The sequence below is a fragment of the Anguilla rostrata genome, chromosome 10, assembly GCF_018555375.3.
Source record: "Anguilla rostrata isolate EN2019 chromosome 10, ASM1855537v3, whole genome shotgun sequence".
NCBI lineage: Eukaryota > Metazoa > Chordata > Actinopteri > Anguilliformes > Anguillidae > Anguilla > Anguilla rostrata.
Genome location: NC_057942.1, coordinates 42397643 through 42425307, shown reverse-complemented (window position 1 = coordinate 42425307; position 27665 = coordinate 42397643). Strand labels below are relative to the sequence as shown.

Here is a 27665-nt window from a genome sequence, read left to right as displayed (position 1 = left end):
TAATGTACCATTTTGAATGGTATTCTAACCATTTAAACATATTTTTTGTCATCCTAAACATTAATGGAACAATTCGCTTCTAAGACTACTTACAACAATAACTGCTTAACAAATACCGGTTCCTAACAACATTATCTGAACACCTAATGCTTAAATTTGACATTTACCATGAAACTCTAACCCATTTAAATTTGAAAAACTGAAATACAGATACTAAATTTATGATCATTATGACATTAAAAAATGTTCACCAAAAAAAGCTGTTAAACTTTTTATGGTCAGTAACTCAATAGACATTTTTTGTCTAACTAAACGCATAACCAACGACCTACTAACCAACGTTCCACTAACTATACCATTTACTTACTTAAAATTAAGAACATAACCATTTAATATGGAAAGAAACATTTAATTTAACAATAGAGGTAAAGAATATTCTAACAATCTTAGTGTACCATAGACATTTTTACAACAATAAACCATGCAAGTTAGCAAAACATGATAAAAACTTCCAAAACTATAACTATTAGCCTTAATGATTTTCTTGCCTAAAACATAATTACTCGACAACGAACTGCTACTAGAATTCAACTACAACTATAATTCATTAAAAAATCTAAGAAAAAAAGGTATTACTTTTAGATGGTACTATGATAGACTTTTTGTCATCAATCATAAATTTTCTCATTCAATAAACCACCAACCTTCAACTGAACCCCTAACCCTAACCCAGCTACCTTTTCCCCTTACTAATTTGAGCCCTTTACATTGAAGCTGAAACCATTAAAATGAAAACAATAAATATGAAATAAATTTTAAATGCAAAATCATATTATGAGGTCATTAAAAAAGAAATGTTCTCCCTAAGAAAACATGCATGTATTAGACATTTTTAGTATGGTCTTATAGACATTTTTTTTGCTTCATTCAAAATCATAAAACTCATCCCAACTTTCTTCAAGCTGCTGAACACAACCGTAAACTTGCCTCAACCTCGACTTACCGTTTCCTACCCTAACCCTAGCTGAACCCTAATTGAGCCCTTAACTCTAATTTGAAGCCATTGGTACATTGAAAACACCTGAAACCCATTTAAAATGGATGGAAAACAAGGTAAATATCATGAACTATAATTTAAATGAAAATCATATGTATGAGGTCATTTAAAAAGAAAATGTTCTCCCTAAGAAAACATCATGTATTAGACATTTGTATGGTCAGGGTACACATGCTACTAGACTTTTTTTGCTTCATTCAAATCATAAAACTCATGCCAACCTTCTTCAAGCTGCTGAACACAACCGTAAACTTGCCTCAACCCTCAGATTACCGTTTTCCTAACCCTAACCCTAGCTGAACCCTAATTTGAGCCCTTACTCTAATTTGAAGCCATTGGTACCATTGAAACACTGAAAACCATTTAAAATGGATGGAAAACAAGGTAAATATCATATACTATAATAAATGCAAAATCATATGTAGAGGTATTTAAAAAAGAAAATGTTCTCCCAAGAAAACATGCATGTATTAGACATTTTTAGTCATGGGTACACATGCTACTAACATTTTGCTTCTCAATCAATAAAACTATTCCAACCTCTCAACTGCTGACCAACGTAAACTCCTCAACTCAGCTTACCGTTCTAACCCTAACCCTAGCTGAACCCTAATTTGAGCTAATAATTTAAGCCATTTAATTGAAAACACCTAAAACCCTTTAAAATGGATGAAACAAGGTAAATATCATGAATACTAAATTTAAATGCAAAATCAATATAGGTCATTTAAAAAAAAAAATGTCTCCTAAAAAACTGCATTATAGACATTTTGTATCATGTACACATGCTATAGCATTTTTTGCTTCATTAAAATCATAAAAACTCATGTAATTTCTTCAAGCGTAACAACTAAATTCCTCAACCTCAGATTACGTTTCCTAACCTAACCTAGCTGACCTAATTGAGCCTACTCTATTACATGTCCATGAAACTGAACTTTAAAGAAAAGTAAATCATAATAATGCAAATTTAGAGCATTAAAAAAAGTTCCTAAAACGCGATTGCATTGTTGGCAGGTACATGAATTTTTTGTCTAATCATAATCGCCCACTTTCAGGGACACCGTAAACTGCTCACCCTCACTCCGTTCTAACTACCCTACACTATTGCTACTTATTGACTTGTACATAAAATGAAACCATTTAAGGCAGATTTGATCAACATTTTGTATGGCATGGGTACACATGCTATAGACATTTTTTTTGCTTCATTCAAAATCAATAAAACTCATGTCCCAACCTTTCTTCAAGCTGCTGAACACAACCGTAACTTGCCTCAACCTCAGACTTACGTTTCCTAACCCTAACCTAGCTGAACCCTAATTTGAGCCCTAATCTAATTTGAAGCCATTGGTACCATTGAAAACCTGAAAACCCATTTAAAATGGATGGAAAACAAGGTAAATATCATGAATACTATAATTTAAATGCAAAATCATATGTATGAGGTCATTTAAAAAAGAAAATGTTCTCCCTAAGAAAAACTGCATGTATTAGACATTTTTTGGTCTGGGTACACATGCTACTAGACATTTTTTTGCTTCATTCAAAATCAAAAAACTCATGTCCCAACCTTTCTTCAAGCTGCTGAACACAACCGTAACTGCCTCAACCCTCAGACTTACCGTTTTCCTAACCCTAACCTACTGAACCCTAATTTGAGCCCTTAACTCTAATTTGAAGCCATTGGTACCATTGAAAACACCTGAAAACCCATTTAAAATGGATGGAAAACAGGTAAATATCATGAATACTATATTAAATGCAAAATCATAGTATGAGGTCATTTTTTTTTGGGGGGGCATTTTGTATGGTCATGGGTACACATGCTACTAGACATTTTTTTTGCTTCATTCAAAATCAATAAAACTCATGTCCCAACCTTTCTTCAAGCTGCTGAACACAACCGTAAACTTGCCTCAACCCTCAGACTTACCGTTTTCCTAACCCTAACCCTAGCTGAACCCTAATTTGAGCCCTTAAATCTAATTTGTCTAATTGTGTGTGTGTTTAGGTGCACACGTGTGTGTGTGTGTGTGTGTATGTTAGCCCAGTGTGCGCCCTGTTTTTTTTTTTTTGTCTGCTTGTTTTGAACTGAAAACATAAAACTGCTGATGTCAAATGCATTTGCATTTTTCAGTCACTCAGGCAAAAAATAAATGTATATTAGCACAGTTAATATACTCTGCACCCTTAACTAAATCACTTGTGCGTTTTTAACATGCAACATTAACGGTAAGGAGACTCTCTCTGGTTTCCCCAAGCATGGCCAACACAGCTGGGAACATCTGGCCACAGGTCCAGAAAAATAATGATTGTATAAACTGGCACCAGCCTATCAGCAGCAAATTGGTTTTCTGTGAAGCTTAAGGACCAAAAAATAAATAAATAAGAAATCGGTGAGAATTACTTCCATAAAGTATGAATCGCTGATGTTACTTTACCCCCCCCCCCGCCCCCCCGCCACACACAGACACACACACACACAATTAATTCACAGTTGACTAAACCGGCTAATTTCATGCTCTGGTAAGGAAACAAAATGCCTAAATGGACAGAAATTGTCACTTACCCAGCATGTGAAAAAATAAATACATTTTAAAAGCGGGGACAAAAAAAATTCCCAGCATGCACTGCGAAAGCCGGGAGACACCAGCGGGTGGTGTGGCGAGAGTGTCCCTGGCCTGCTCATTGGACGACAGCAGAGAGCATCGCTCGACCCCTGAAGCTTGTGTTGAGGACACAGAGCCAAAAAAAAGCCGCAGGGGGCGCAACTCATTATCAATGAGGGGTACGTGTAACTAAACCGTTTTACGATGGGACGCATGTGAAATTAGCTAATGTACAGTATAGTTCCCATGTACGTATGACTGCGCACTAATGACGCCCTCTGGGTTTTACGGGAATGTCAAAGCTGGTCCGGGTGGAACCAGGGACCGTTTTGGATAGCAGCGATTTGCACCTGCTGTGTGTGTGTGTGTGTGTGTGTGAGCATAAAGGTATTCTGGTGTGCTTTACTGATAAAGGAGAGAGAAAAGTACAAAGACAGCCTTTCAACACATTCCCTCCAGCGCTTCACTTGTGAAATATATTCCCGTGAAGGCTTTCATTTAAAAAACCGAAAAAAAAAAAAAACATGACCTTGGAAATCTCGTATTTTTATTATATTTTTATTACCCTAAAAATCCTTGAACACTGGGGAGTGGGGAGGGAATATGAACAGCAAAGCTTTAGAAAAGGTTTCTATACAAATTTGAATGTCTGAGGATTTAAATAATGATAATAGCAGTATTAGGAGATTGGATTGTGGGAAGACAAAGCGAGAAATCTTTGAGCGAGGGAGCAAAAAAAACGAATGGAAATAAAGGTTGGAATGTGTTTCTCTCTTTTTTTTTTTCTTCTCTCCATGGCCAGTGCCATCTCTCTGGACCTGGAGATAAGCTGCAACAGTCTCACCTCCTCGCCCAGCAGCGTACATGCTAAGGAGGAGAGATTCGCCATGGCGATGGCAGCAGGTGACATACAAACATGGCGCGAAAGTTCTAGAACGAGTTCCGGAATGAAAACAAAACAGCGAGGGGAGCAGTGCGATGGCTGTGACGATGCTCTGCAGACCTACTGCTCTTTAAAGCTTTCACTTTCGCCTGTCAAGAGGTGGACAGTCCTTCTGTGCTGGCTGTCTCCAGTATCTATGAGTGCATTATTATTATTATTATTACAGTTGGGATGGTGTATAGAATATGGATTGACAATTTCCTGCAGCAGACAGTCAGAGGCTCCATCTGCCAAAGTTAAAAATGGCTGTTTAACATAAACAGGAAACACTGATAGATTAAAAATTAAAAATTAAAAAAAAAAACTTTATTTAACGAACAGATTTCCAAAATCATGTTTCTGGGCTCTCAGGAGTCAATTAAGGAGCCCCAGGGGACCGTTAATTCAATTTTAAAAGACATTTATTCTGCTTATATTTCAATAAATATTTCCATATTTTTCCATTTGTGGATGTAAGTCAGCAGTTTGTCCAGTTTATTGGTTTGACGCGACTTGCTGGTGAAAAAACGCATTTCCTCGTAAGAATCCTCAATAACTTTCCCATCAAACTGTTTTTACAAGCATCCGAAAGGTGGAAAATGTAAAACTTTCCCTGGGTAGAGAAAGAGCTCTGATCCGGGCGGCCATTTTGGCCTTGCGCATTCGCTGATAAATGACGGCCATGCATCACTTAGACTCGGTGGAATTACCAAAGCGCAGAGGTGCAAACAAACAGACCATTTCTCACTGTGTTCACAGGGGCACTGTGGTGCCCGCTCCGATTCCACTGCACTTTCATCTTAATGCACTCAGACAGTTCTGCCTGTTACCCTCGCGTCATTTCCAGAAATCATATCCACTTATTATTAATCACTGCTTCACATGAGGTACTGGGTGTACTGACGTGAATGGGCGTCTGTGGACTTTTTGTCGACAGGTTTTTGGGCATTGAAGACATATATGCGTCGGCCGTTATTTTGGTGACAAACGACGTCAAGGCTGGTGCAGGTCCACAGAGGACCGACCAAATCAATTTTTGGTACTTTCAATTGGACTGCTTGTACTAATCATTCTTTGAGGTTGACAAACCACCAATCAGAAAACTTCTGAATTCCAGGTGTTCCAATTGTCCTCAGCAATTATTCTATGCTATCCAGACTGTTCGAAAGAATCGTTGAGTATAACCCCACAGACACAAATGGGGCTTACAAGTCCACTGAATTGGGGATGGAGCTGGACGTCGCATACAGAGTTATGCCTAACCCTTGCTCCTTGTTATAAATGGCTCAAAAAAGCAAGCAAGAAATAGAAATTATCGCACGTTCCATCGTTTTCATAAATTCAGCCAGAACACAATCAAACGGTTCACAAATGAGGCCAAAGATGACAGGTCACAGAAACAGAGAAGTGTAATTCATATTATTACCTTAAACTAAGACAAGACAAAAAAAGACAAGAGTAATTTAAGGTTTCAAATCAATAATAGACTCAAATCCTTAAAAATAGTATATTATGACATAATTTCTGAAGCTGCAGACATTTCAGTTCAGTTTTATTCCCTGAGGCATTCTCAACACTGTAAATATATAATTTTGCAAATAAATATATATCTGTCTGACTCGTTCATCTTTCTCTCTTATGAATATCTTTTATATCATATTTCATCATCATCGTTTGTTTTTGGTAATATCAGTGCACGCTGAGTTCGTGTTAAAGATCATTAAAACATTAATGTTCCCAGTGTTAGATCCACTTCACATCCCTCAGACAAATGCTCCAGGCCCCATCACACCCACTCAGCACAGGCACTGAGAAGAGCACAGAGATAAACAGTGAACTTGGCACAACTATCCTTTTTTTCTGTTTTTTTTTTGCTATCTACGCTGACCCCAAAAAGAGAAACATTCTGTGTGTGTACGACTGCTGGAATATCTTTAGGGACCTTCTAAAACAGGGGTGGGCTATTTCCGGGTCCTGGAGGGCCAGTGCGGGTGCAGGTTTTTGCCTCCACTATTTACACACGCTAAATAATCTAATTGGCTGTATTGACCCACACTGGTTCACACAGGGACGCGAGAACAGCCTTCCACTGTCATTCATGCGGCTATGGAGAAATGTCGCTAAAAGTTCAGACGGCGTACATTTTATGGCTAATTAAGTACTTAAGGCCAGAAAACTGGGAACTTTGAATATTAAAAATGTCTGCCCGATAAACGTAGTGCAGTAGCATCTACGTTTGCGCGTCAGGCCCCTCACCTTGAAGACCAGCTCCCCCATCAGGCCGTTCCACACCCCGTCCGCCTGCTGGCTGCCGTACTTGTGGTCGGGCGCGATGTAGATCTCGTACTTGAACCCCAGGTAGTTGGAGAGGGCGTCCAGCACGTCGATGGAGAAGCCCTGGTACTTTTTGGGCTTCCCCAGCACGTTCTCCGACACCATCACGAACGGCTCTTCCTGGAGAGAGAGAGAGAGGTCCGAGGAAAAAAAAAGGAAAGCGTCAGGGGAGGTGTTTGACCTTTAACCTGGGCAAGTTAGGGACCGTGTCAAAAAAGGCAATGCCGTGCACTTGGGAGGCTTGCTCACAAACACAGTTGGGGACCGTCTCACAAATGAAAGAATGGCTTGGGCTGGGGGGGGGGCGGGGCGCTCAAAAAGTCAATATTTACCAGAGATACTGGCCGTTCGGCGCCATTTTAAACATGCGCCGCGGATTCACCTGTCACCTCTACAGTACTTTACCTCGCGCGCGCTACGGTTAGACGCCTCATTTAGCCTTCGTCCAAACGGAGCCGTTTCCCAAAGTGCCGGTGAAGGCAGCGTTCAGCGCGTAGCTTAGCAAAGGACCGTTCAGCACAACACGGTGCCTGATCGAGCAGCGAACGCAAACACCCCAAACAGACAAATTAATACACGCAGTAAAAAAAGAGAGAGTGTGCCTTAAAACGCCGTTGGTGGCAACTGAACGATCGTCACAGGAAAACATTTGAGACAACTGGATAAACATGGCTTACAATGTTACACCGTTACTGAAAATTAAACAAGATAACAATCCACATAGATAATAATAGTTTTGCATATGCAATACGGAGGTTACAGTTCTCAACAAATTTTATGTATAAATCCATGTATAAATATAATACTAAAGTAATTATTGCATGTGATAAACTAGTTTTTATCTTTTCAGGGAGTGCAGGTAAATATGTTCATTAATCACATACTATTCCCTGAACAATAACAACACTCTACAGCAAATATACCAAAATTTTTAGTTTCCCACAGCATGTTTCAGTTCATTGACTGGAAAACCCCGCCACAAAACGCAGAGGAACTCGACTCTGTCTGTCAGGTTCTGACGATGTCACAGCTGGAGAAACAGAGAATTGAAACTGAGTGCTGAGAGAGACATTTTTTTTTTCTCTAACAGCGAACCTAAGGACATGCTGGGACTATCAAAGCAGGAATTAGCATGTGGGCGAGCGAAAACGAGTGGTGTGAACGTATGTGCACGCGGTTTTTTCTGCAGGTCGCATGTGAATATATTTTTCTGCATTTGAACTTCACATCTGTGCTTGAGTTCTAATTGTCTGTTCCCAGATGCACCAAGAGCATCCACAAGTTTTTTTGTGCTCTTCACTGCTAAATTTTGAAAGCACTGATGATTTCTGAGTGCTTGCAGAGAAGGTATTCATCCATGAACAAAGCAAGGGTTTTAATAAGATGTCCTTTAAGAAAGAAATAAACACACAGAAGAATTATTTTTGGAAGGCCACGTAGACGCTTGAGCATAGACTCAACCGCCTTTGTCTGAAAACATTATGCAAGCTCACTGTGTGAATGAATGTGTGTGTGTGTGTGTGTGTGTGTGTGTGTGTGCGTGTGTTTGGTTGGGTGCATGCGTGTGCATATGTATGGGGGAAGATGAGAGAGCAGTGGGGAAAGAGAATACTTGGTATACTTACCATTAAATTAGGAAACCCTAAGACAAATCTAGCCTGTTAGCACTTGTCTATTAGCACAAAAAGTCCAATAAACTTTTAGATCAATAGAAAAAAAACAAAAAAGCAAAAACAGACAAACAATGGAACCACGGACCAAATCCTCTCAGTTTTCTGTTCTTGGAGCTCATTAACCAGACACCTCTTAATAGTAACAGGCCTCAGAGCCGACCGAACCATAAATCAGAGATTTCATAGCAAAACAGTGGGGCATTATGGGAAGTGAAATTATGAGGCAAAAGATAATTCCCGCTTGATTTATTATTGTTATTACATACTATGCAGAAGTGACATCGGAATATATTGTGCCTGTCAGAGATTGATGGTTGTGGTGACTCCAGCCCAAACAGAGCCTTGCAGGTTGAAAGAGCCCTTGAGATAGGGTGACAGAATGTGACTGTCAGACTTCAGGGTCTGAACGATATTTATGTAGCTTTTTTTGTTGTTGTTGCCGAATGCACATGGTTTAGCAGTACAAATGTGCATTTGAAATATTAATGAGGCAAATTTTGGACAAACATTTGAAACTGAAATTGAAAACTGAAGTGGACAGAAAGACAGAGAGTCCGTGAGAGAGAACGAGGGAGAGAGATACAGCCTAAACGCTAATTGTTCATAAATGTGTTGATGGTGATTACTGTTATTGTGATTATTTATTTATACATTTATTTTGTTGGTATTCATTATTTATGCTGTAGAGTGAGTGAGAGAGAGAGAGATAAAGAGAGAGAAAGAAAGAGAATGAGAAAGAGGCTCACTCTGTCATTTTGTAATAAAAACAATTATGATCTGTGTTCCGCAAACTGATTCATATCATTGCTGTGAAAATGGCTGAGGGAAAATGATCTAATTTGGGGGTGGAAGGACCAGACACTGCGCCGACTGCAGATGGTGTTGCCACGCTGCCATTTGCCGAAGTAACAGCAGGCAGCCGGTACTCACCGCACAATTATTATTTCTGAATTACAGGCAGCCAAAGTACAGTGGAGAAATGTTATTATTAGGGGGGAGCAAGCACCCAAGGTGTGAGGCACCCTATTGTATTTCTTGGCATTATTATACTATCTTTCTGGCACAACCGCCTAGTTGCTTTTCGATAAAACTTGGCACGTCATCCGTTTTGCTCTTACTGGTTTTTGTACTTTTTTTCTATACTGACATGTCACTATTCTAATTTTACTTTTTTTTCACATTTCAGATCATTTATTAGCTTCTCACAAACCACCAGCTGTCATTCCGAAATGATCCTGTTACGATTCTGTTGTTACCAGTTACTGTTATTTCAAAAAATAGAATGTGCACTGATATAAGCATTGTTTCATAGAAGAAATTATTATTAGTGTGCGATCAATGTTACTGCTATTAGTTTGCATTTATTTGTATCTGTGTAACCTTTGAAACAGGAAGAGAATGTGAATGTGAGATTGAGAGAGAGAGAGTAATTTTCCCAAAAGAGAGAACGCCAAGTGCTCGCTGCGAATCAGGTAATAAAGAGACACACTTCCTTTCTGCAAAACAAAAATACACAAAATAAACAAAAATTCATTAAGTCTGAAGCGTCGTTCTCCAAAATCCATGAAATTAACAAGAAAACCGAAATGGTTACTTAAACGAATGTCACCACTGGGTATACTGCAATACAGTGGCAATGCGTCGCAGCTCGCTATCGCCCAACCACAGGCTAATTCCGCTGCTCACAAGGAGTCACATGCGCAGACATCATATCACTTGAGACAACATAGTGTTTTTCAATGTTTTGTTTTGGCAGTGCATTAATGCAATAACGTAAATTCATGTAAATTATATCGTTCATATCACATGTATACATTTTAAAGATACAGAGAGAGAAAGAGAGAGAGAGAGAGAGAGAGAGAGAGATGAAAAGAGAGAGGAGAGAGAGAGGTAAAGGAGAGAAGAGAGAAGATACGAAGAGAGAGAGTAGAGGAGAAGAGAGAGAAAGGAGAGAGAGAAGAAGGGAGAGAAGAGAGTGAGAGGGATAGAGAGAAAAGAGAGAGAGAAGGAGAGGGTAGAAAGAGAGGGAGAGAGAGAATGTGTCCACACTGTGCTGATCCTGGCAGTGGCAGAAGAAGCCGACGGCGCTGGGCGGTTTCAGCATGTGAATGACAGAGAGAGCTCTATGAAGTGTCATGTTCACACATCACTCCTACCCCCCCCCCCCACCCGCTGAGAGAGAGAGAGAGAGAGAGAGAGAGAGAGAGAGAGAGAGGAGAGAGGAGGAGAGAGAGGAGGGAGAGAGGGAGAGGGAGAGAGCTACACATCCCCCTCCAGAGGAACGTGACGTCCACGTTCGCACCTTTGTTCCGAGGCCTCTCGAACGGCGCCTGCGAGCCCCACAGAGACGCTCAAGTTTATTTTTCACATTTTCCTTCATAAATCCCTATTGATGACCGCGGTGTTTCTGGGACTATGTCGGAGCGATTTATTACGGGGGGGTGGGTGGGTTCGGGGGGGGCGCGGTATTGACCGCGCGGCGCGTACATTAAGCCTGGCTTTTCTAATCCTCCCCGGCCCCCGCCGCTCAATAAGCCATTAGTGTGAGAGCGGGACACACACACACACACACACACACACACATACGCACACACGCGCGCGCGCGCGCCGAGCCGCGACCAGGCCTGCAGGCGCCATCTATCAGCTCCGAGGCCACGCCCCCACCGCCCTGGACCGGGGGCGGTCCTCAGCGCCTCCCCCTCCACCCCCCACCACCCTCCCTGCTCACCCCGCCCGCCGCTCACCCCTCTCCGCCCGGCCATTACCCGGGGGTGGGGGTTTGGGGGCGTTTCCCGCGCGACGCATCGATTTCCGCCTGATTATCCGCCCGCTCCCTGCCAGCCGGCTCCGCGCATGCAGAGATGCAGATTAAGCCGGAGCGCCGCGGAGACTCGCCGATCGATGGCGGGCACCGGGGCGTGCTGCCACGGCAACGTCCCTCATAACGGCGCGGCGCGCGTGCTGACCGTGCGCTCTGTGGGACGGCCCCCTGGTCGGCCTGTGCCCGCGGGCGAGCGTCTCAGAATAGGGGGGCGACATAGCTCAGGAGGTAAGAGCGGTTGTCTGGCAGTCGGAGGGTTGCCGGTTCGATCCCCCGCCCTGGTGCATGTCGACGTGTCCCTGAGCAAGACACCTAACCCCTAATTGCTCCCAACGAGCTGATCGGTACCTTGCATGGCAGCCTTTCACCATTGGCGTGTGAGTGTGTGTGTGTGTGTGTGTGTGTGTGTGTGCGTGAATGGGTGAATGAGAGGCATCAATTGTAAAGCGCTTTGGATAAAAGTGCTATATAAATGCCATTCACATGTTGTGTCGCGTGTGTGGTGTGGTGTGCATGTGTACCATCTAATGTGTGTGCCGTGTGGTGTGCGGGCGTGTGTGTGTGCGTGCGTGAACGGCTGAATGTGGCATTCACAAACAGCAGCAGCGTTCTCCGTTCTGTAGCTGAATTGTGCGTGTCTGTGAGCGATCAGGTTGTGTGTCTGTGAGCGATCAGGTTGTGTGTCTGTGAGCGATCAGGTTGTGTGTCTCGTCTCCCGGCTCTGACTCACAGGGCCGAGCCCCCGGGCCCCCCGGCCCCCCGGGTTGCCCCCGGAACACCCGATGGGGTAACGGAACTGCCAGTTCTGCCGGGGCGTGCTGTCTGTCCCTCTCTCCACGCGGCCCTGTCGCTCTTCCCGCCGCCCGCCGCGGCCTCCTGGAGCGCGGAACAAACCCGCGCGCAAACACAGGAAACGCATTCTTTCCCTGAACAGAGCGCCATCTGCGCGCGACACACGGGTAACCTTTCGGTGGGAAATGAAGTAAAAAAAGAATCCCTTCATAAAAACACCCCTCCACGCTCCACAGAAGCTCTTTCTAGCACACAATGCTTCCCCCCCCCTTGCTAATCTCACCCCCCCACTCCCCCCCGCTGCACAACCCCCACACAGCCCGGCGCTCAAACGAACGGCCCCCAAAACTAAAAAGGTCCCAGCACACAAGCGAGGTGGGTGAGGGGGGGGGAGTCTCTCCAGGGCACCCTCTCATCCGCAGTTCCCCAGCAACCGCCAGTCCACCCCTCCCCCCCCCAGCAGCTGGAAGGAGTGCAGTCTGGGAGACAGCGCCTGTCCCCAAAGCTCTCACTGATCACTCTGACAGCAGGCAGAATCGCAGCGGAGGAGAAAGTGTTCTCCTTCTCCTCCCCGTCTCTCCGTCCCCTGCTTCAAAGCCGGGGGGGGGGGGGTAGGGGGGCTATGAAGAATTTAAACCGCCAAATCTTTAAGGCTCTCCGGGGGGGCCTCGCTCAAATCGGCGCCAGAGGGGAAATAACAAAAACTCGAACCTCAATAAACTTCAGGGCTCCACCATCACCAACCTCCCCCACAGACCAAAACCTGCCTTTAAAAAGCAAAAAGGCTCGATGGTGCGGGCGTCGGGCAGGGCCGGGGGGGGGGCCTGGTGGGGGGGGGGTTTGACAGGAGGGGGAGCGCCGCGGAGGGGGGCTGAGAGGAGGGGGGGGGGCGCCGCGGGGGGGAGAGGGGGGGGCGCGCGGAGGCGCGGCGTGGCGTCGGCGGCTCTCTCACCAGGACGGTCACCACGCGCAGGACCACGCCCCGCATGTTGTTCTCCAGCTTCCTGTCGGTCAGCGTGCCGTTCAGCCCGTGCACCGGGTCCCAGGTCCCCAGCTGCAAAAACACACAAAACAAAAAAATCACGGTTACAAACGACCCACTGTCACCCAAGACCCAAAACCAAAACCCCAGCAACGGCGCTGGAACACAGTACCCCCTACCCTCCCCCCCGTCCCCCCCCCTCATCAATCTGTCTTAAGCTCGTCACTTTGATTAAGAGAACGTCGGGAACACGCGCGTGGGAAACCTCGTTTGAGTGATGTTTTTAAACGCACTCCGCCGCGGAAAATGACAGCGCACCGGAGTTATGATTCAGTGCGTGGGAACCCGTTGCCTCTAATCCTGGCCGAACTCTGCCCGTGCTTACTCTTCGCTCTTGTCGAAGAACCCTTTCTATTCTTTTTTCTCTTTTTTTTGCGCTCTTAATTTGCGAAAAAGACATTGTTCCTCCGGAGGGCAGAGTGGCAGCCACTTCCTGTGTGGAGCAGCTGGCACTTCCTGCGGAGCAGCTGCGAGTCTCTCCCCTCTCATCTCCGCAGACGGCAGCGCCGGCCGAACGAACCAGGGCCGCGAAATATTATGTAAACAGAGCAGTAAACGCGTCTCCAAACCGCCCTTCCAATCAATTTCACGGCTCGCCATAAATCGGCCTAAATTACGAGCATATGGGGATCTGCGGATGATTATTAAGGAACACAATAAACAATCGGCCGGGTGAAAAAAAGACCCGACGAGGCTTCGCGGAGCACAAAGCGGACCCGCGGCAGACCGTCCTTTTGTCCTTTTCGATAATAAGGGGGGAAAAAAAAGAAAACGAAATAAAAAATCCCTCGACTGTAATGATTAATAATACGATCCGCTGCGGTCTGCCCAAGTAACGCTGAATGTCATTGATGACATTATTACGCTATTCCGAGCCAGCGATCTGCAGAAGATGGCAGCACGGGGGGGGGGGGGGGAGGCAGTAGAGCCAGACGAGCTTGGAGTGTGTGGAGAGCGTTCGCCCGGGCCGGTCAAGTGAAGGAGAAGCCTGACAGCTCCGGTCACGTTCAGTCAATGTGTAAACGGGCCCCCTCCTTAAAAGCAACAAAGGATTGAGAGGTTTGTGTATTTGGAGGGGGAGAGGAAGACGAGGGAGGAGGAGGAGGAGGAGGAGGACAGCGTTTGTGCACTCTCCTTAACCACACCAGCAGAGGTGCAGTGTTATTAATCCACCTGTAGGTGGTGCTGTAGAGCCAGGCATCGAAATGCGCAACCCTGCCGAGTCTTATGGATTACTGGGGAGATGCCTTCCCCCCCCGCACGCCCCCCCACCTTCCCTCCCTCCCTCCCTCCACATTCTAGAATCTCACATTGGCGAAACAGTTTTTCTCCGGGCTTTGGAGGCGTTCCAGGTGATGTTTCACCTCTGTGAAGGCGCGCTTCCTGCCGTTTTCGGAAAAAAAAAAGGATTTTATCTCAGTGTTTTTTTATGGCCCTTCTTATGCAATACCGAATAAACTCCATGTAGATTCTCACTCACTTGCACCCAAACTGCCTCGCCATTCCGCTGCTTGTTCCTGGCCACAAACAGCGCCCGCACCTCTCCAAACCACAAACAGGGACCACGAGAGGCGTGTGCCTCAACCCGCGAACTTCTCGTTTAACGAGACGCGTTTTGATTCGCACGGCGATGCCATTTCCTCTCGGGCCTAACGTCCCGCACTAGGCCTCATTAGGAGCTGCACTCTGAACAGTAGGCCCGTACACAGTTAGCTATAGCGAAATGGCAGCCTCATCCTGTTAAGCTTTCTTTCCCATCTGCTTTGCTATGAATGCATGCTTTCTGTAGCGTGAACCCTGTGTCTGTCACTGCAGCATGTGGCAGTGTTACATTTCAATAAACTTGACATATGGTTCAGTAATCCCCTGATAGCGTACATAAACAAACAAACGCCACCAAACGCACACACACACACAGGCCTAGTGTTTAACAACAGAAACGGTCACTTATTGTACAGAAAAGCGCGTACGTTCATCACTACATCCGTAAATATACTCGTCTGCCGACCAAACACGAGGGACATCTCAGCATCACGTACTACTGCTGATGCGCACTTTTGAGAACGCAAATGAAACAGAACAAAGTCATTATTTGCATAAAAGTCCAAAGAAAGCAGGGTCAGAGAAATGGACATTTATCACTCCACGAGCTTAAATAAAAGATTACAATTGCAAAATGAGAGTGGTCAACTTAAGAATAAAGATACTATATAATGTATATGATTAAATTATAGATTAAATTCCTAAAATGTGTATTTTCATGTCACTTTCAAGTTATGTTATGAACAGTTCAAAGTCATGAATTTTCTCAATTTCCAATGCATTATTTCTTAAAATCGTGGTAATCCTACTTCGGTTAGCCAGTAAGTGCACTGCATGACACAACAAAGATGGTAGCTATAAAGTGTGTTTGAGATGTCACATCCTTATTGGTTTCTCCTGATTGTCTTGTGATTAGCTACAAAGAAAAGACGATGCTATTGGCTGAGCAGACGTAGCTATTGACAGGCATTATTAACAGGCAATCTATACAGGAAAGACCAATGAGAAGAGGTAATAAGGATATTAGAGGATTTCAATAATATTTTATTGGCCAGAAAATTAGTACGACAAAAGAAGATAAAGGAGACACACAAGACATGCAATACAGACCAAATTCTGTGTTTTAAACACAGAATAATTGTAAAACTGTTTGCATGTTGCGGTTATTATAATTATCATCTTTGGGTAATTCTTGCTTTCTTTAACCTGCCTGTATTGTGTATTCCCTGCAAACCCGTGGCTTGTATGGATTACCTGGTACAAGCACATACAACTGTGCCGATGCCCTCTTTGTAATTATATAAAGTGTGTGCTTTATTGGCAGTAAATCGATACAAACGCACTGAGGGCGTACTAATTTGATCAGAGATCAAAATGTCAATAAAAAGACACACAGCCATTAATTTAAAACCAATTTCCGTACTACATGCACACATGTATGTGTTAAATGACAAGAGGTCTGATTTAAAAGTATGTGTAGATATTAAACAAAGGACAATTCAGCAGTGTTTTTTGTGTAAACAGTCAACCCCCGAAACCACACTGCTTTGGTGCCTGAGGGCGTTTACTTAATGCTCTCTCACAGGGGCCATGACTCCCCCCAACCCTCCCCACCACCCCCCCCCCCCCACCCCCATCCCTCTCCCTGTCATGTGTCAAACACTATGAGTTTCTACAGCGTCAGGGAGAGCTTCCATTATCTAAACCTCCCTGTACGCCGTCAATCCATACATTATGAGTGGTTGGAAATTGAAAGTATCTGATGGATCTCCCCGAAGTGCATCATTAATTCAAATTGGTTAAAAAAAAAAGACTCCCAGGCCTCAAAGTGCCTCTGCATTGATTTAAAGTCATCTGGTTTGGTTTGGAGACCAGGACTGGAAAACAGATACGCAACTAATGTAAAGAAACTGGGCCTCTGTCGAAAAAAACCCTGTAATTAATGCTGTGTATGGAAATCTGTATTAAACAGCCTTGAGCTCTCGCTGAGGGAAGCGTCTGCAAGCACAATCTCTGCAGTCCGACGGGAAAACGGCTGCAGGGGATTCATAAAAGTTCGATTTACAGCACACCGGGTTTGCTAAGCGCTTGTAAAATTTTAAGCGGGCCCTAATCGATAAGGCATTACCCATCGAGCGGTCACGGCCCGCACGGGACGAGGAGGGGCAAGGCCGCACCCAAATGCACCCGCACGCATTCCCCCATCCCCCGGCCCCCGGCCCCCCGCCCCCCACGGGCCCATCCCTACGGGTAGAGGGGGGGAGATGGGTGTCATAAAACCTGATTGCAAAACATCTGGGCAGGACGGCTGCATCCATGCGGGAGCTATCATTACGAAACAGGAGCGCAGCAAGGCGGGGGAAGAAGAGAGAAAAGGCACATGGAGGCCAGGATTTGCTCTGGAAGCCGTCTCCGGCGCCTCCACTGGAGGGAGGCCGGGGGATTTATGCACGAATTCGAGCCATTTGAGGGAGAAGCACGATTCCAGGAGAAGAAAGTGGCCTCTTTCTTTAATCAACTTCGTGAGCGGAATTTCAGTTGCGGCACCCCCCCCCCCCCCGACCCCCCAGTTACTCGCCGTGACAGGTGAGGTGAACATCCTTTCTCAATGTTGCTGCGGCGGCGGCAGCAAAAAAAAAAAAAACATTTCCCAGAGCATCCGATGGACGTATAGTGGATGTCCTTATCTTCAAAGGGACAGATAAGGGCTCATTTCCCACCAATGAAATGAGGAGCTCAGGCTGACACTGGAATGGCGCCATTAGTATCCCATAATGCTTCTCTGCGCGCAGACCATCTCTTTTGTTCCATGTACCACCATCCCCTCCTGACATTTCAGCTTTTCATCCAGATAGAAAAAAAAAAAAAGCTTTCAGAGTGTCATCCTCTGGTCTGTGAAAGCGGCCATTTTCCTGGATGTAGCGGCGCTGGTTCTGGGACCTGAGTGGACCCCGTACCGCCACACGGCTTGGACTCCGCGCGCTGCTTCGGCGGGACTGGCTTCGCTAATGCGGGATGAGTTACATTCCCTCTCTCCCTCTCTCTCTTCCTCTCTCTTTCTATCCCTCTCTCTCTCTAGCTTCTCCCTCTCCCTCTCTCCCTCTCTCTCTCCCTCTCTCTCTCCCTCACTCTCTCTCTCTCTCTCTCTCTCTCTCTCTCCCTCTCTCTCTCATGTCGCAGTCTGAGCTGCCTGTGCAGACGCAGCGCAGAGCTTTAACACTCTAGCACACAGCAAACGGGCCTGAGAGAGCTGTGTCAGTACTGCGCACCGCCGCTAGGGGGCGCTGCCGCGTGCTGTACCACGGCACGTAGCGCACTACAGACATAACGGCAAAATGCTCGCTGACCCCAGACCACAGTATCTCCCCCAAACGGCGGTGAAATGGACGCATTACCTGGGGAAAGAGGACCGGCGCGTAAATACAAAGCGCTTACAGCTCCGCGAATGTGTGGCTCAGCCATTAATTACGCAAATAGCATCCTAGCGCACGGACGCCCGCGTGTAAGAAACGGCAGACGCGCCCTGTTCGGCTGTAATTACGGCCGGAAAGCTTAACGACTTTGAGAGAGAGAGAGAGGAGAGGTGACTGTTCGAGGCGCATTGGGCAGGATCGTTCAGCGACCGAGGCACTTCCAGCTTACTGATGTTCCCGCGAGGTCAAGGGTCAACGTCAGCGCCAAAACCGCAGAGGGAAAGTCGCGATAAATGGCGCGCGCCGTCGGACGGAAGCGCACTTCCTGGAGATCGCGACGCTCCCGTGCGTCCATTTGCCACGAGTACAAGGTAAAACAGCCGCGCTACCACGGATCATCTGACCCCGAATCTTCAGCCTGGGGCATGGGGCGTACCGATTTAATCAAAAAACGGTGTTGTCCCAACACCCCTGCCATGGGACTCGGTACAACACTGTTTCATTTCCTCCCTCTGCTACCTGTCATTTATCGTCAATCAATCAATCTGCTTTTTAAATTGAACTAATGTTCCAGGACCCCCCGGTCCCGGGCCGGGCCGGTCCGCAGTCCTGGCTCCTGCACAGTCCTGCGCCTCTGTGTATTGGGCTTGATGTTGCCTAGGTGACACGGCCAAAGAAAATTTCCCCAAAGAGGGAAATAAAGCAAGAGGGGCGAAAGAGGAACGGCTGAGTCGAGTCGGGCCGAAGGGGCGTGGCAGCGCTGCCGCTGCAGTTTTCTCTCTCTCTTCGGCCAATCAGAAGGCCCTGCCGCCGCGTCGACGCGCGCTTCCTCAGAACCGCGCGAATCCGCCCTGTGCCGTCTACGCCATCTTCGCCACATCGCGGCCCGCCGGCCGGGTCTCTGCACCCCCCGGTCGCGGGGCGCTCAGTCGTACGGAAGAGACGTCACCGCGAGAGCGGGTGATTACCGCCCGCGCCGGAACGCCGCGCTGCGATCCCCGCCCTCCAGGAACGCGCCACAATGCACATTCTGAAAGCGAGCGAATTCATCGACTCGCGTCTGAGCCCCAAGCGTCCCGCCGCGCGTAGGCACCGCCCCCTCCGCAGCCAGGGCGGAGCGCGCGCGGGAGACGAGGAGAGGCGAGGAGCGGAGTTCTTTTTAAGAAGCCGGGCGACAGCGGTCCCGCTGCAGAGAGCATATTCACACCCCATTTTCCTCCCCATCACCTCTAAATAGGTCACATCACACCTGCAGAGATAGACGGGGGACGGGGGGGAGAGAAAACCTGCAGCCTCTCAAAAGTAATTTGGTAATTTTACACTGGACTGGGGGGAGGGGGCGGCGGGGGGTGGGGGGGAGAGGGGGAGAGAGAAGGATTGGAATCAAAGAGGATAGAAACGGCTTTTGATGCCGCAGATAATTCCGGAGAACACTGAGCTGAGTTCTGAGGCCCTCGCAGTGCTGCTGCAGGTCATCTAATTCCCTCTGAGTGACAGGTGCAAGCGGGAGGAGGCGGAGCTGAGCCCCGCCTTTCCCCGACGGGCATCCTGCTGCACGGGGGGGGGGGAGGGGGTATATGGGGGCGAATCTCACCACGCCTCGACTCCTTTTTGCGTTATTCACAGCGCACTGATAAACCGTCTCCACAGGACGTCCATGGAACACTGAGGCACTGTTCTCTACTGTACCGTACAAGGTAACAAAAATAAATAAATAAATAAATAAATAAAAATGTTCTGTTCGTTCTGTTTTTTCCCCCCGAGCCCCCTCGGGCGATTGGCGGTACGCTCCTGTTTTTCGTGACAGCCGTCTGTCGCAGTCACACGTGTGCCTCACCCCTGCCCCCCACGGAGTCTCCCCCCTGACACGTGGCGCATCCCCCAGCCCCCCTTCACGCGCTGGGGAAATTAGCCTGCATCTCGCAGCAAAGCGAAGTGACAGGCAACCGAAGACAAGACTTTTGTCTGCTTTTACAAAAATCAGAGAGAGAGAGACAAGAGAGCAAGTGCTCTCGTTGACTGAAATCGATACGTACAGCCCACCGCGAAGACTCGATGCTGACAGCTGTATGCGATAGGCAGGTAAACGGAACACAGAAAGGAAACCCCGCAGAGCTCTATGAAAGGAGGCAGATGTGCCTTTAAAATAACAGATTTTCGACCATCGACTGATATTCTAAAATGGACCCGGCTTCAGCCGTCAATCAAACCAGTCGCGCAGAACTCCCAAAACTGCCAAAACATTTATTCTGGCTCAGTCAGCTCAAACGAGAGAGGGAGAGAGCGAGAGAGGAAGAGAGAGAGAACGAGCAATCTGCCTTCCAGTGGATTCCGAAGCAGAATATACACACGCCCGAAGAGTTCCTTTTTTTTGCGGCAGTTCTGAAACAAGACTTCTGGCCGAAATTAAGATGACCAAAAAAAATGGATCGATTGGTTTTCCAGCTCTTACATCATCCCCAGCTCTCCGGCCCAGAGACGTGCACTTCCCTCCTCCCCCTCCTCCACCCAGGGCTCGCTGAAATGAAGAAGCGTCGGAAGCGGCGGCCAGCTAGCGCCCAAAGCTCTCGTTCAGCCGTTCACATTCACCCCGTCATTCTGATTAACGGTCGACCGGTGAGTCACATCAGCTCGAAAAGGGAAGAAAGAACATCTCCCTCAGCTCAGCCGCACCTAATGAAGCACGATGCCTGGGGTGGTAATCCAGTCAAAGGGAAACTACGAAGTCGTTACGGAGAAATCTTGCGTGGGTCTTTCCGTCATCTGGCCAGAGAGATATGCGAATTTGGTCATTATGGCCATGTAGCCCTTTCACCTCTTTTATCTGAAGATGTAAGGTCCTGGGGGGGGGGAGGCGTGGTCAATCCCAGGTTGTTCTGGGGCCTGCGTTTTAGGTCAGAAGCCCTCCATTTTGCCTTCACCGCCACAATCTCTTGACGGTTCTGGGGGGGGGGGACTCCATCGAGGCCCGGGGTTCCCCCATATCGCATCGTCTTCGACAGCTTCATCGAGGTCTTCCTCCCCGCTCTCGCTGGCGAACTCATTTCCCTTGTTGCACCGGGCCCCTTGCTTGTCCTCCTGTAATACGCCCTGACGTGCTTCTCCCATTTTTGGCTCAGTAAATTTGCGTAAGAGCTCTCTCTCCCTCTCCGTCCCGGGGATTAACAACGTTCCTCTCGTCTGTGAGAACTTTGGCACCGGCGAACCCTCTCAGCAGGTGCGAGCCTGTTGGTTTTGGGGGCCTCGTATACATCGGCGTTTAAGAGCGCCGTTTCTGGCCCCCTAAAGTCGTTCGATACGTTCCGAGCTTCCACATCGTTCTCTTTGCTCTTCCACCAGCTGTCATTCATCTCATAAATGTCCTCCTGCAGGCACGATACTGCCATTACAGCCTTCCCCAGATTCAGCAGAGCAGCAGCAGATGAGAAATGACCACTGCAGACTCTTCTGAATTTGCCGTAGAGGGATCTGTTAAGGCGCTGTTAAGATCGTGTCTTTAAAATGTTATTTTACAGGGGTGCTGAAACACTGAACGTTTCTAAGAACGTCCCAGATGTCAGGTTAATGTGAGGCCGTTCTGTGTCATTCAGGGCGTGGCCGACCGTTTCTTTGGTCGGTAGCTTTCACAGCCACAAGCTTGTGACTTTGGGAGTCCTACCTAATCCTACCGAATCCACGTCTGCTGTCTGAATCAGAACTAGTGTGACCTCAAGATATGTACTGTACTGTCTACTAAGCATACTGCATACTCCTTAGTGTGTATGTTATAGTATGCGATGAGCAGTATGCGAAAATATCCTCCGTACTATTTTCCAGCCATACTGGGGAAGTGTTATTGAAGGAAAATGTGCTCCTCGTTTTTAAAGTGGAGCTGCGTGTCATATTTATGGGACCCAAAACGATCATTCAATTCCTGAAAAGTATGCTCCCCCATGTATACTCAGCAAAACCCTTAAAATGAGTCTCAATCATCCTGGGGTTTTTAAGTACACTACATTCAGAGAACTATGCTTAACAACTCACCAGCTTAACACCCTCCTCATCCAGTGCACTCAACAGCTACACTCAACAGTGGGGAAGTGCCCTGATTCAAACACGGCCCATATACATGCACACTTCCATGGCAAAATGACAAAATGTTGGGGAAATACGGAATTATCTGGAATGCGACTGTATGCCATGGCATTAAAATTTGCCTTCACTGGGACTAAGGGGCCTAGCCCAAACCAGGAAAAACAGCCCCAGATCAAGGGGTGGCCCAGATTACTTTTGGTCACACGGCGTTTCTCGGTTGAAAAGGAAAAGGAAAAAAGAAAAAAAAAACCCTGCAAGTTCACATTAGTTAAGACTAAGTCTTTACGAGCCAATGAGTCACTCACGGTTCGAGCTGAACCCTTCCCTGAACCCATCAGTATGCTACATTGTTCTGGCGATAAACACTTAAAGCCGTGATAAATTTTATTTGGTGGGAAAGTACCCTGATGGATGGGCGCGGAGCTGACGGATTTCGCGGCAGTAAGGGGTTCGCCTGTCTGCAAGATTGATTCCCCGGGCAGACGCCGCTCTCCCATCACATCGTTCACCTGTCCTATTCCAGACCGAAAGATACCGCCAGTTTTATCACGAATTTGGGCCTACCCCCTTCCTGTCTGCTTCCTCACAGGGCCGTTTCATCCACTTCAACTGGGTCAGACTCCTTGGCAACACGCGGTAAAATGGCCCGTGTTAATTCAGCCGGGGTAACAGGGCTTATATGAACCCAATAAAGACCACATGAATGCTGTGTGTCACATTAACACTGAACGATCTACTGTGCTGCTACAATCCACATCCACTGAGTTTCCATTATCTAAAAAAAAGTCTGAACAAGTCTGTTCACCAAAGTCATCTTATGCTTTCTCCAAAAAAAAAAAAAAAGAACCAGGAAGAAGAGTGGTCAAAGTGAAGATCACTTTGTTTAAAAAAAAAAATAAAAGTAGGAAAGCATATAAACAGCTTCCAGTCCTTCGGACTTCCTCTCTTCAAAAAAAAACTGCTGCCAAAGAATTTCCCTGCAGCTGAGAATTTCTAATGGACGTTGATGCAAATTTTAAGGCTTCTTAAACAACTTGTCGGCTCAATTTGCTGGCTAACTAATACCGCTCTGGACAATTTTATCATCCCTTGGAAACGCCGTGCTTAAATCTGTCTAATACAGAGAATTAGAAAGAATTAGAATAAAAATGTGTCAGATTATCTTGCTTTTCGGCAATGCAGCGTTCTACACACAGCGACAGAATCCTTTAATACTGTGGTTCGGCTATTAATAACACCTTTTTAATAAAGTTTTCTTTGACGCGTGTCCATGTCTGTGCTTGTGAATGCATGCGAGTGGGCGTGTGTGTGCATTTTGTAACTCAAAGAGAAAGAAGAGAAAAGATGCTGTTCGTTCAGTCTCGCAACCTACCTAGTCTGCCTTAAAAAAAAAAAAAAAACCTTGTAATATTTAAATGCTTCAGAAATGATCTTTGCAAGATGCCATTGGTTATGTCATCATGTCCTTGGGGTATGCAACACAATCTCACAAAAAAAAAAATGTGCAGAAGTATTACGTGTGGCTCAAAGGTTCTGAACAAAATGGTAGGACACGCATTCCTTACATCACCTCCTATATTCATAAATCAAAACTGCATTTCTTCTTGGAAAGAAACTACCACAGCGTGTTTGCAAATGCACGTATGTACAATGACCTACACTGGTGATAACAGAAGCTAGACCAGGTATATCAATAGTGAGTATACAAGTATGGCAAAAAAGGGAAATGATACAGAATAGAACAGAATCTATGTCAATAATATAGGTATTCATGAATCAGTACTCATACACATAAAAGTGCAATTATCAGTAAATAGTTTCCACTTTCTAATTACTATTAAATAGTTTCTACTTGAACAGTGCTGTACTTGTATCATCCACAAACACAGGGACTATTTTATGAAAGATTTCTTGCTACAAAGCAAGGTCAGAGGATTATGGTTAATGGGCAGTTTTTTTTCCCATTTGATCAAATACGCTTGGAAATTAAAATGCTGAGGTGTAATTATACTGACTAACAAAACTGCCCCAATTAGCCAAGATATATTTCACAAAGAACGCTTTTTAATTTAAAATAAATCTAATTAATGGCAAGTGGAAAGAAATTAAATTAAGTTTCCATTCTGTGGGAATTAAATTTAACCTGACCACATTTCTGAAAATTATTGAAATTATTGACCCAGGCACATGTGATCTTTTAAAGTGGCGTGCACATGAATAAAAATTTGTGCGAAGGAAGGCAAATTAAATATTTTTTTCTAACACCGCAACCTTTAGAAAGGAGACACAGTCATAACTGGGGGTTTAGAGAAGTTATATTTGAAGGCAGCGATGAGACATCAGCAGAGGATGGTTTAGATAATGTTTACAAAGGTATGGAGAGCAGGAATATGCAGTCAAATCCAACAGTAACATCAATGTGTGTGTCTGTGTGTGTCTGTGTGTGTGAGTGTGTGCATGAGTGGGCATGTGTGTATGTGTGCAGGGGTGTGTTACACCTTCACCAGGGAAATTTCACTCCTCCTGCTCCACAAATTCTCTTTGTTTTCCCCAGAAAGGCGGTTGAAACAGTTTGGGGGGAAAAGAATGTTGCTGGGATGAGAGAGGAACGTGTGTTTATTGCTTGTCGTTTATTTATCGCTGCATCGTTTATCGTTTCAGTTGATGATTAGTACTAGATGAGAGAACCATAAGCCTCTTTGGGGCTTTTTTTTCACTCAACAGCACAAGCGGCAGGTAGCTGCTGTAGTGTCTGTCTGTTTGTGTGCTTTCCTAGTGTGAATAATTAAAACCAAAAAAACATGTGTGGGTGGAGTGTGAAATCGGGGGGATGGGGTGGGGTCGGGGGGATGGGGTGGGGTCGGGGTGGGGTGGGGTCAGGGGGGGTCAGGGGGGACAGGGCAGATAACGGTAACGAAACTGCACCGCGTTCGTGGAAAAGGTCCGGAAGCTTCTGTGAGGAGCCGGAGGAAGCAGAGCACAGAGCACAGAGCACAGAGCACAGAGCACAGAGCACAGAGCACAGAGCGCAGAAAGAAGATGGCAGTGGATCGCCTGCCTGTCGGCTGAAACTGTACCTCTTAATATTTTAAAACCCGTGGCTGTTAAGTGCTCTTCCTCCGAGATGTTGCGGTGTGCGCTGCCCGTCTCCGTTTCCCCAACACCCTACCCTACCCCGCTCCGAGGGGAACCAAAATCTCCCGCAAGGCCAGCATCCCTGAAATTATTCTGCTGTTTAATTGACCCAAGAGGCAGGTCTTAAGCAGGGCAACCGTTCTCAATATATATCGGAAGCACTCCTACACAGAAAATCTCTCTGCGATGTATGAATAATACATTAACAGAAGAGGAGTATCGGAATATATAACCAAACAGAATACTCGGTATAAATACACCAGGCATAATCAGAGCGATGCCATAGGTGTTAATGTATTTTTGCACGACGCGGTTCATTAACGTGCCCGGCCACACGGGGGCGCTGTGTCCCAGGGCTCCGTGCTGGATAATGTAGGGGGGGGGAGCGGTCTACGTTTGGCCTCATTGGAAAAACTGGCCCCTGGGGTGCATGTCGGAGCCCCTTCCACCGGAGAACAGGGAGAGCAGCGACGTCCCTTTGAAGAATTCTGCTCCGGGAGATTCCTTACACCCTTCACTGACTGTCTGAGATGAAATACCACTTCAAAATGGAACCCCCCCCCAATCCCCCCCGCCCTCATCCCCCCACCCAATTCTACTGCGAGCAGCACCCCCCACCCCTCCTCTTTCCCGCACAGAGCACACACTATTCTTAAACGCCGCAGCACTTCTGCGTTTGTCGTGTGCTGCAACATCTCGTGAAAGGCGATACGTCGGAGGAGTCCGTCACGGCGCACGAGGGAGGAAGGGCAGGAAGGGCTGGAGAAGCTCCGCCCATACGTCTCCCTGGCGACGGCGGCGGTGGCGATAGCGACCGTGCGGTGGAACGATGCGAGAAAAACGTGGGGAAAGAGACCGCAAGGAGGAGAGGAGGAGGAGGACACCCTGGGAACAGGAGACGCACTGATCCGCGGGGGGGGGGGGGGGGGGGTGCGAGGCGAGGCATGGGAACAGGAAGGTGTAATCCTGGTTTTACACGCTGTAAGGGGGGGGGGGGTATGAGAAAACGGGCAACGGCGGGGGAGGGAACGGTTGTGGTGGGCTTGTGGATCTTGTGATGCTTGAGGGGTGGGGAGGGGGGTTGCCCAATGAGATCTGTCTCCCTGTCGTTATCACCTTAGCGCATGACGCTCGCCACACAGCTGCAACTGGCCAATGAGTGACAGCATCCATTTCTCTCAGATTACGCAAACATGGAAACCCACTCAGGAAAACGCCATTAACCAGATCCGCCCCGTGCCGCTTCGCGCCGAGACTGAATACCAAACGCCGCTTTACTGTTTTTCCCAAAGCAGGCCAAGAGCACTGTCAGCACACCTCCAAACTGTTGATTTGAACAAAATCATTTCTCAAAGGCAAAGCGTCCAGGCATCCCTCGACCACTAGGTGGCGACGTTAATTATCGTCACACAACTGACGCGGGAGCTCGCTAAACATAACCGCCTTCCGTCATGTGCGGTTTTGGCCAAAAGCGAGTATATATGCATACCGATAAAACTAAAAACAAAGATCGAAGAATAAGAATAGACTCGGCGCCCGACGCAGATGCCCGACTGCGCTGGCCAGCCTCTCGCAGGGCGCTGAGTAACCCGCTCTAAACTGGCAGTAAACCGCGGAGGCGCGGGCAGAACCCGCCGCTGCAGCTTCGCGGAGCCGCCCTTACAGCCGCATCAATAAGTGATGACGCACGGAACCGCGCGGAACCACGCAGCCTCTGCCCCCCCCGCCCGCCTGCCCACCCGCCCCCCCCAGTCTGAAACCCTGCTTCTCCACAGCTCTGTTTAACCCCCCTCCCCAACAGTTATTTCTTCTGGCTCCACTGGCCAACAAGTACAAAAAAAAAAATAACATCATAAATAAATGAATAGGTCAAAAATAAATAAATAAAATTGTAAAAAAAAAAAGAAAAAAGAACAAAATGCTTGAGAGTGTTCGCCGGAGCGGAGCCACTGAAACGGGCCGGCAGGACAGAAAGTTCGACCGCGGTACGTGAACGCGAAGTTTCATCCTGCAGCGGGGACTAGAAATGCATCACGCTTTCATCCTGCACGAGGGGGACTGAGAAATGCATCACCCGCTTTCATCCTGCACGAGGGGGACTAGAGAAATGCATCACCCGCTTTCATCCTGCACGAGGGGGACTAGAGAAATGCATCACCCGCTTTCATCCTGCACGAGGGGGACTAGAGAAATGCATCACCCGCTTTCATCCTGCACGAGGGGGACTAGAGAAATGCATCACCTGCTT

The 27665-nt window shown here is 47.0% G+C and overlaps 1 protein-coding gene across 8 annotated transcripts in view; it reads right to left on the bottom strand.

Moving 5' to 3' along the window:
- The window catches only part of grid2 (glutamate receptor, ionotropic, delta 2), a 400155-nt gene that overhangs the window by 81536 nt on the left and 290954 nt on the right, over positions 1 to 27665 (bottom strand). For all 8 annotated transcript variants that reach the window (XR_010323876.1, XR_010323877.1, XR_010323878.1 and 5 more), the window contains exons 9-10: positions 13164 to 13265; positions 6848 to 7045 (exon numbers count right to left, since the gene is read on the bottom strand). Coding sequence is in view for 5 of the 8 variants with exons in the window: in XM_064297283.1 (XP_064153353.1) it covers positions 6848 to 7045; positions 13164 to 13265 (300 nt within the window). In the remaining 3 variants the exon portion in view is untranslated. The remainder of the gene's footprint in view (positions 1 to 6847; positions 7046 to 13163; positions 13266 to 27665) is intronic.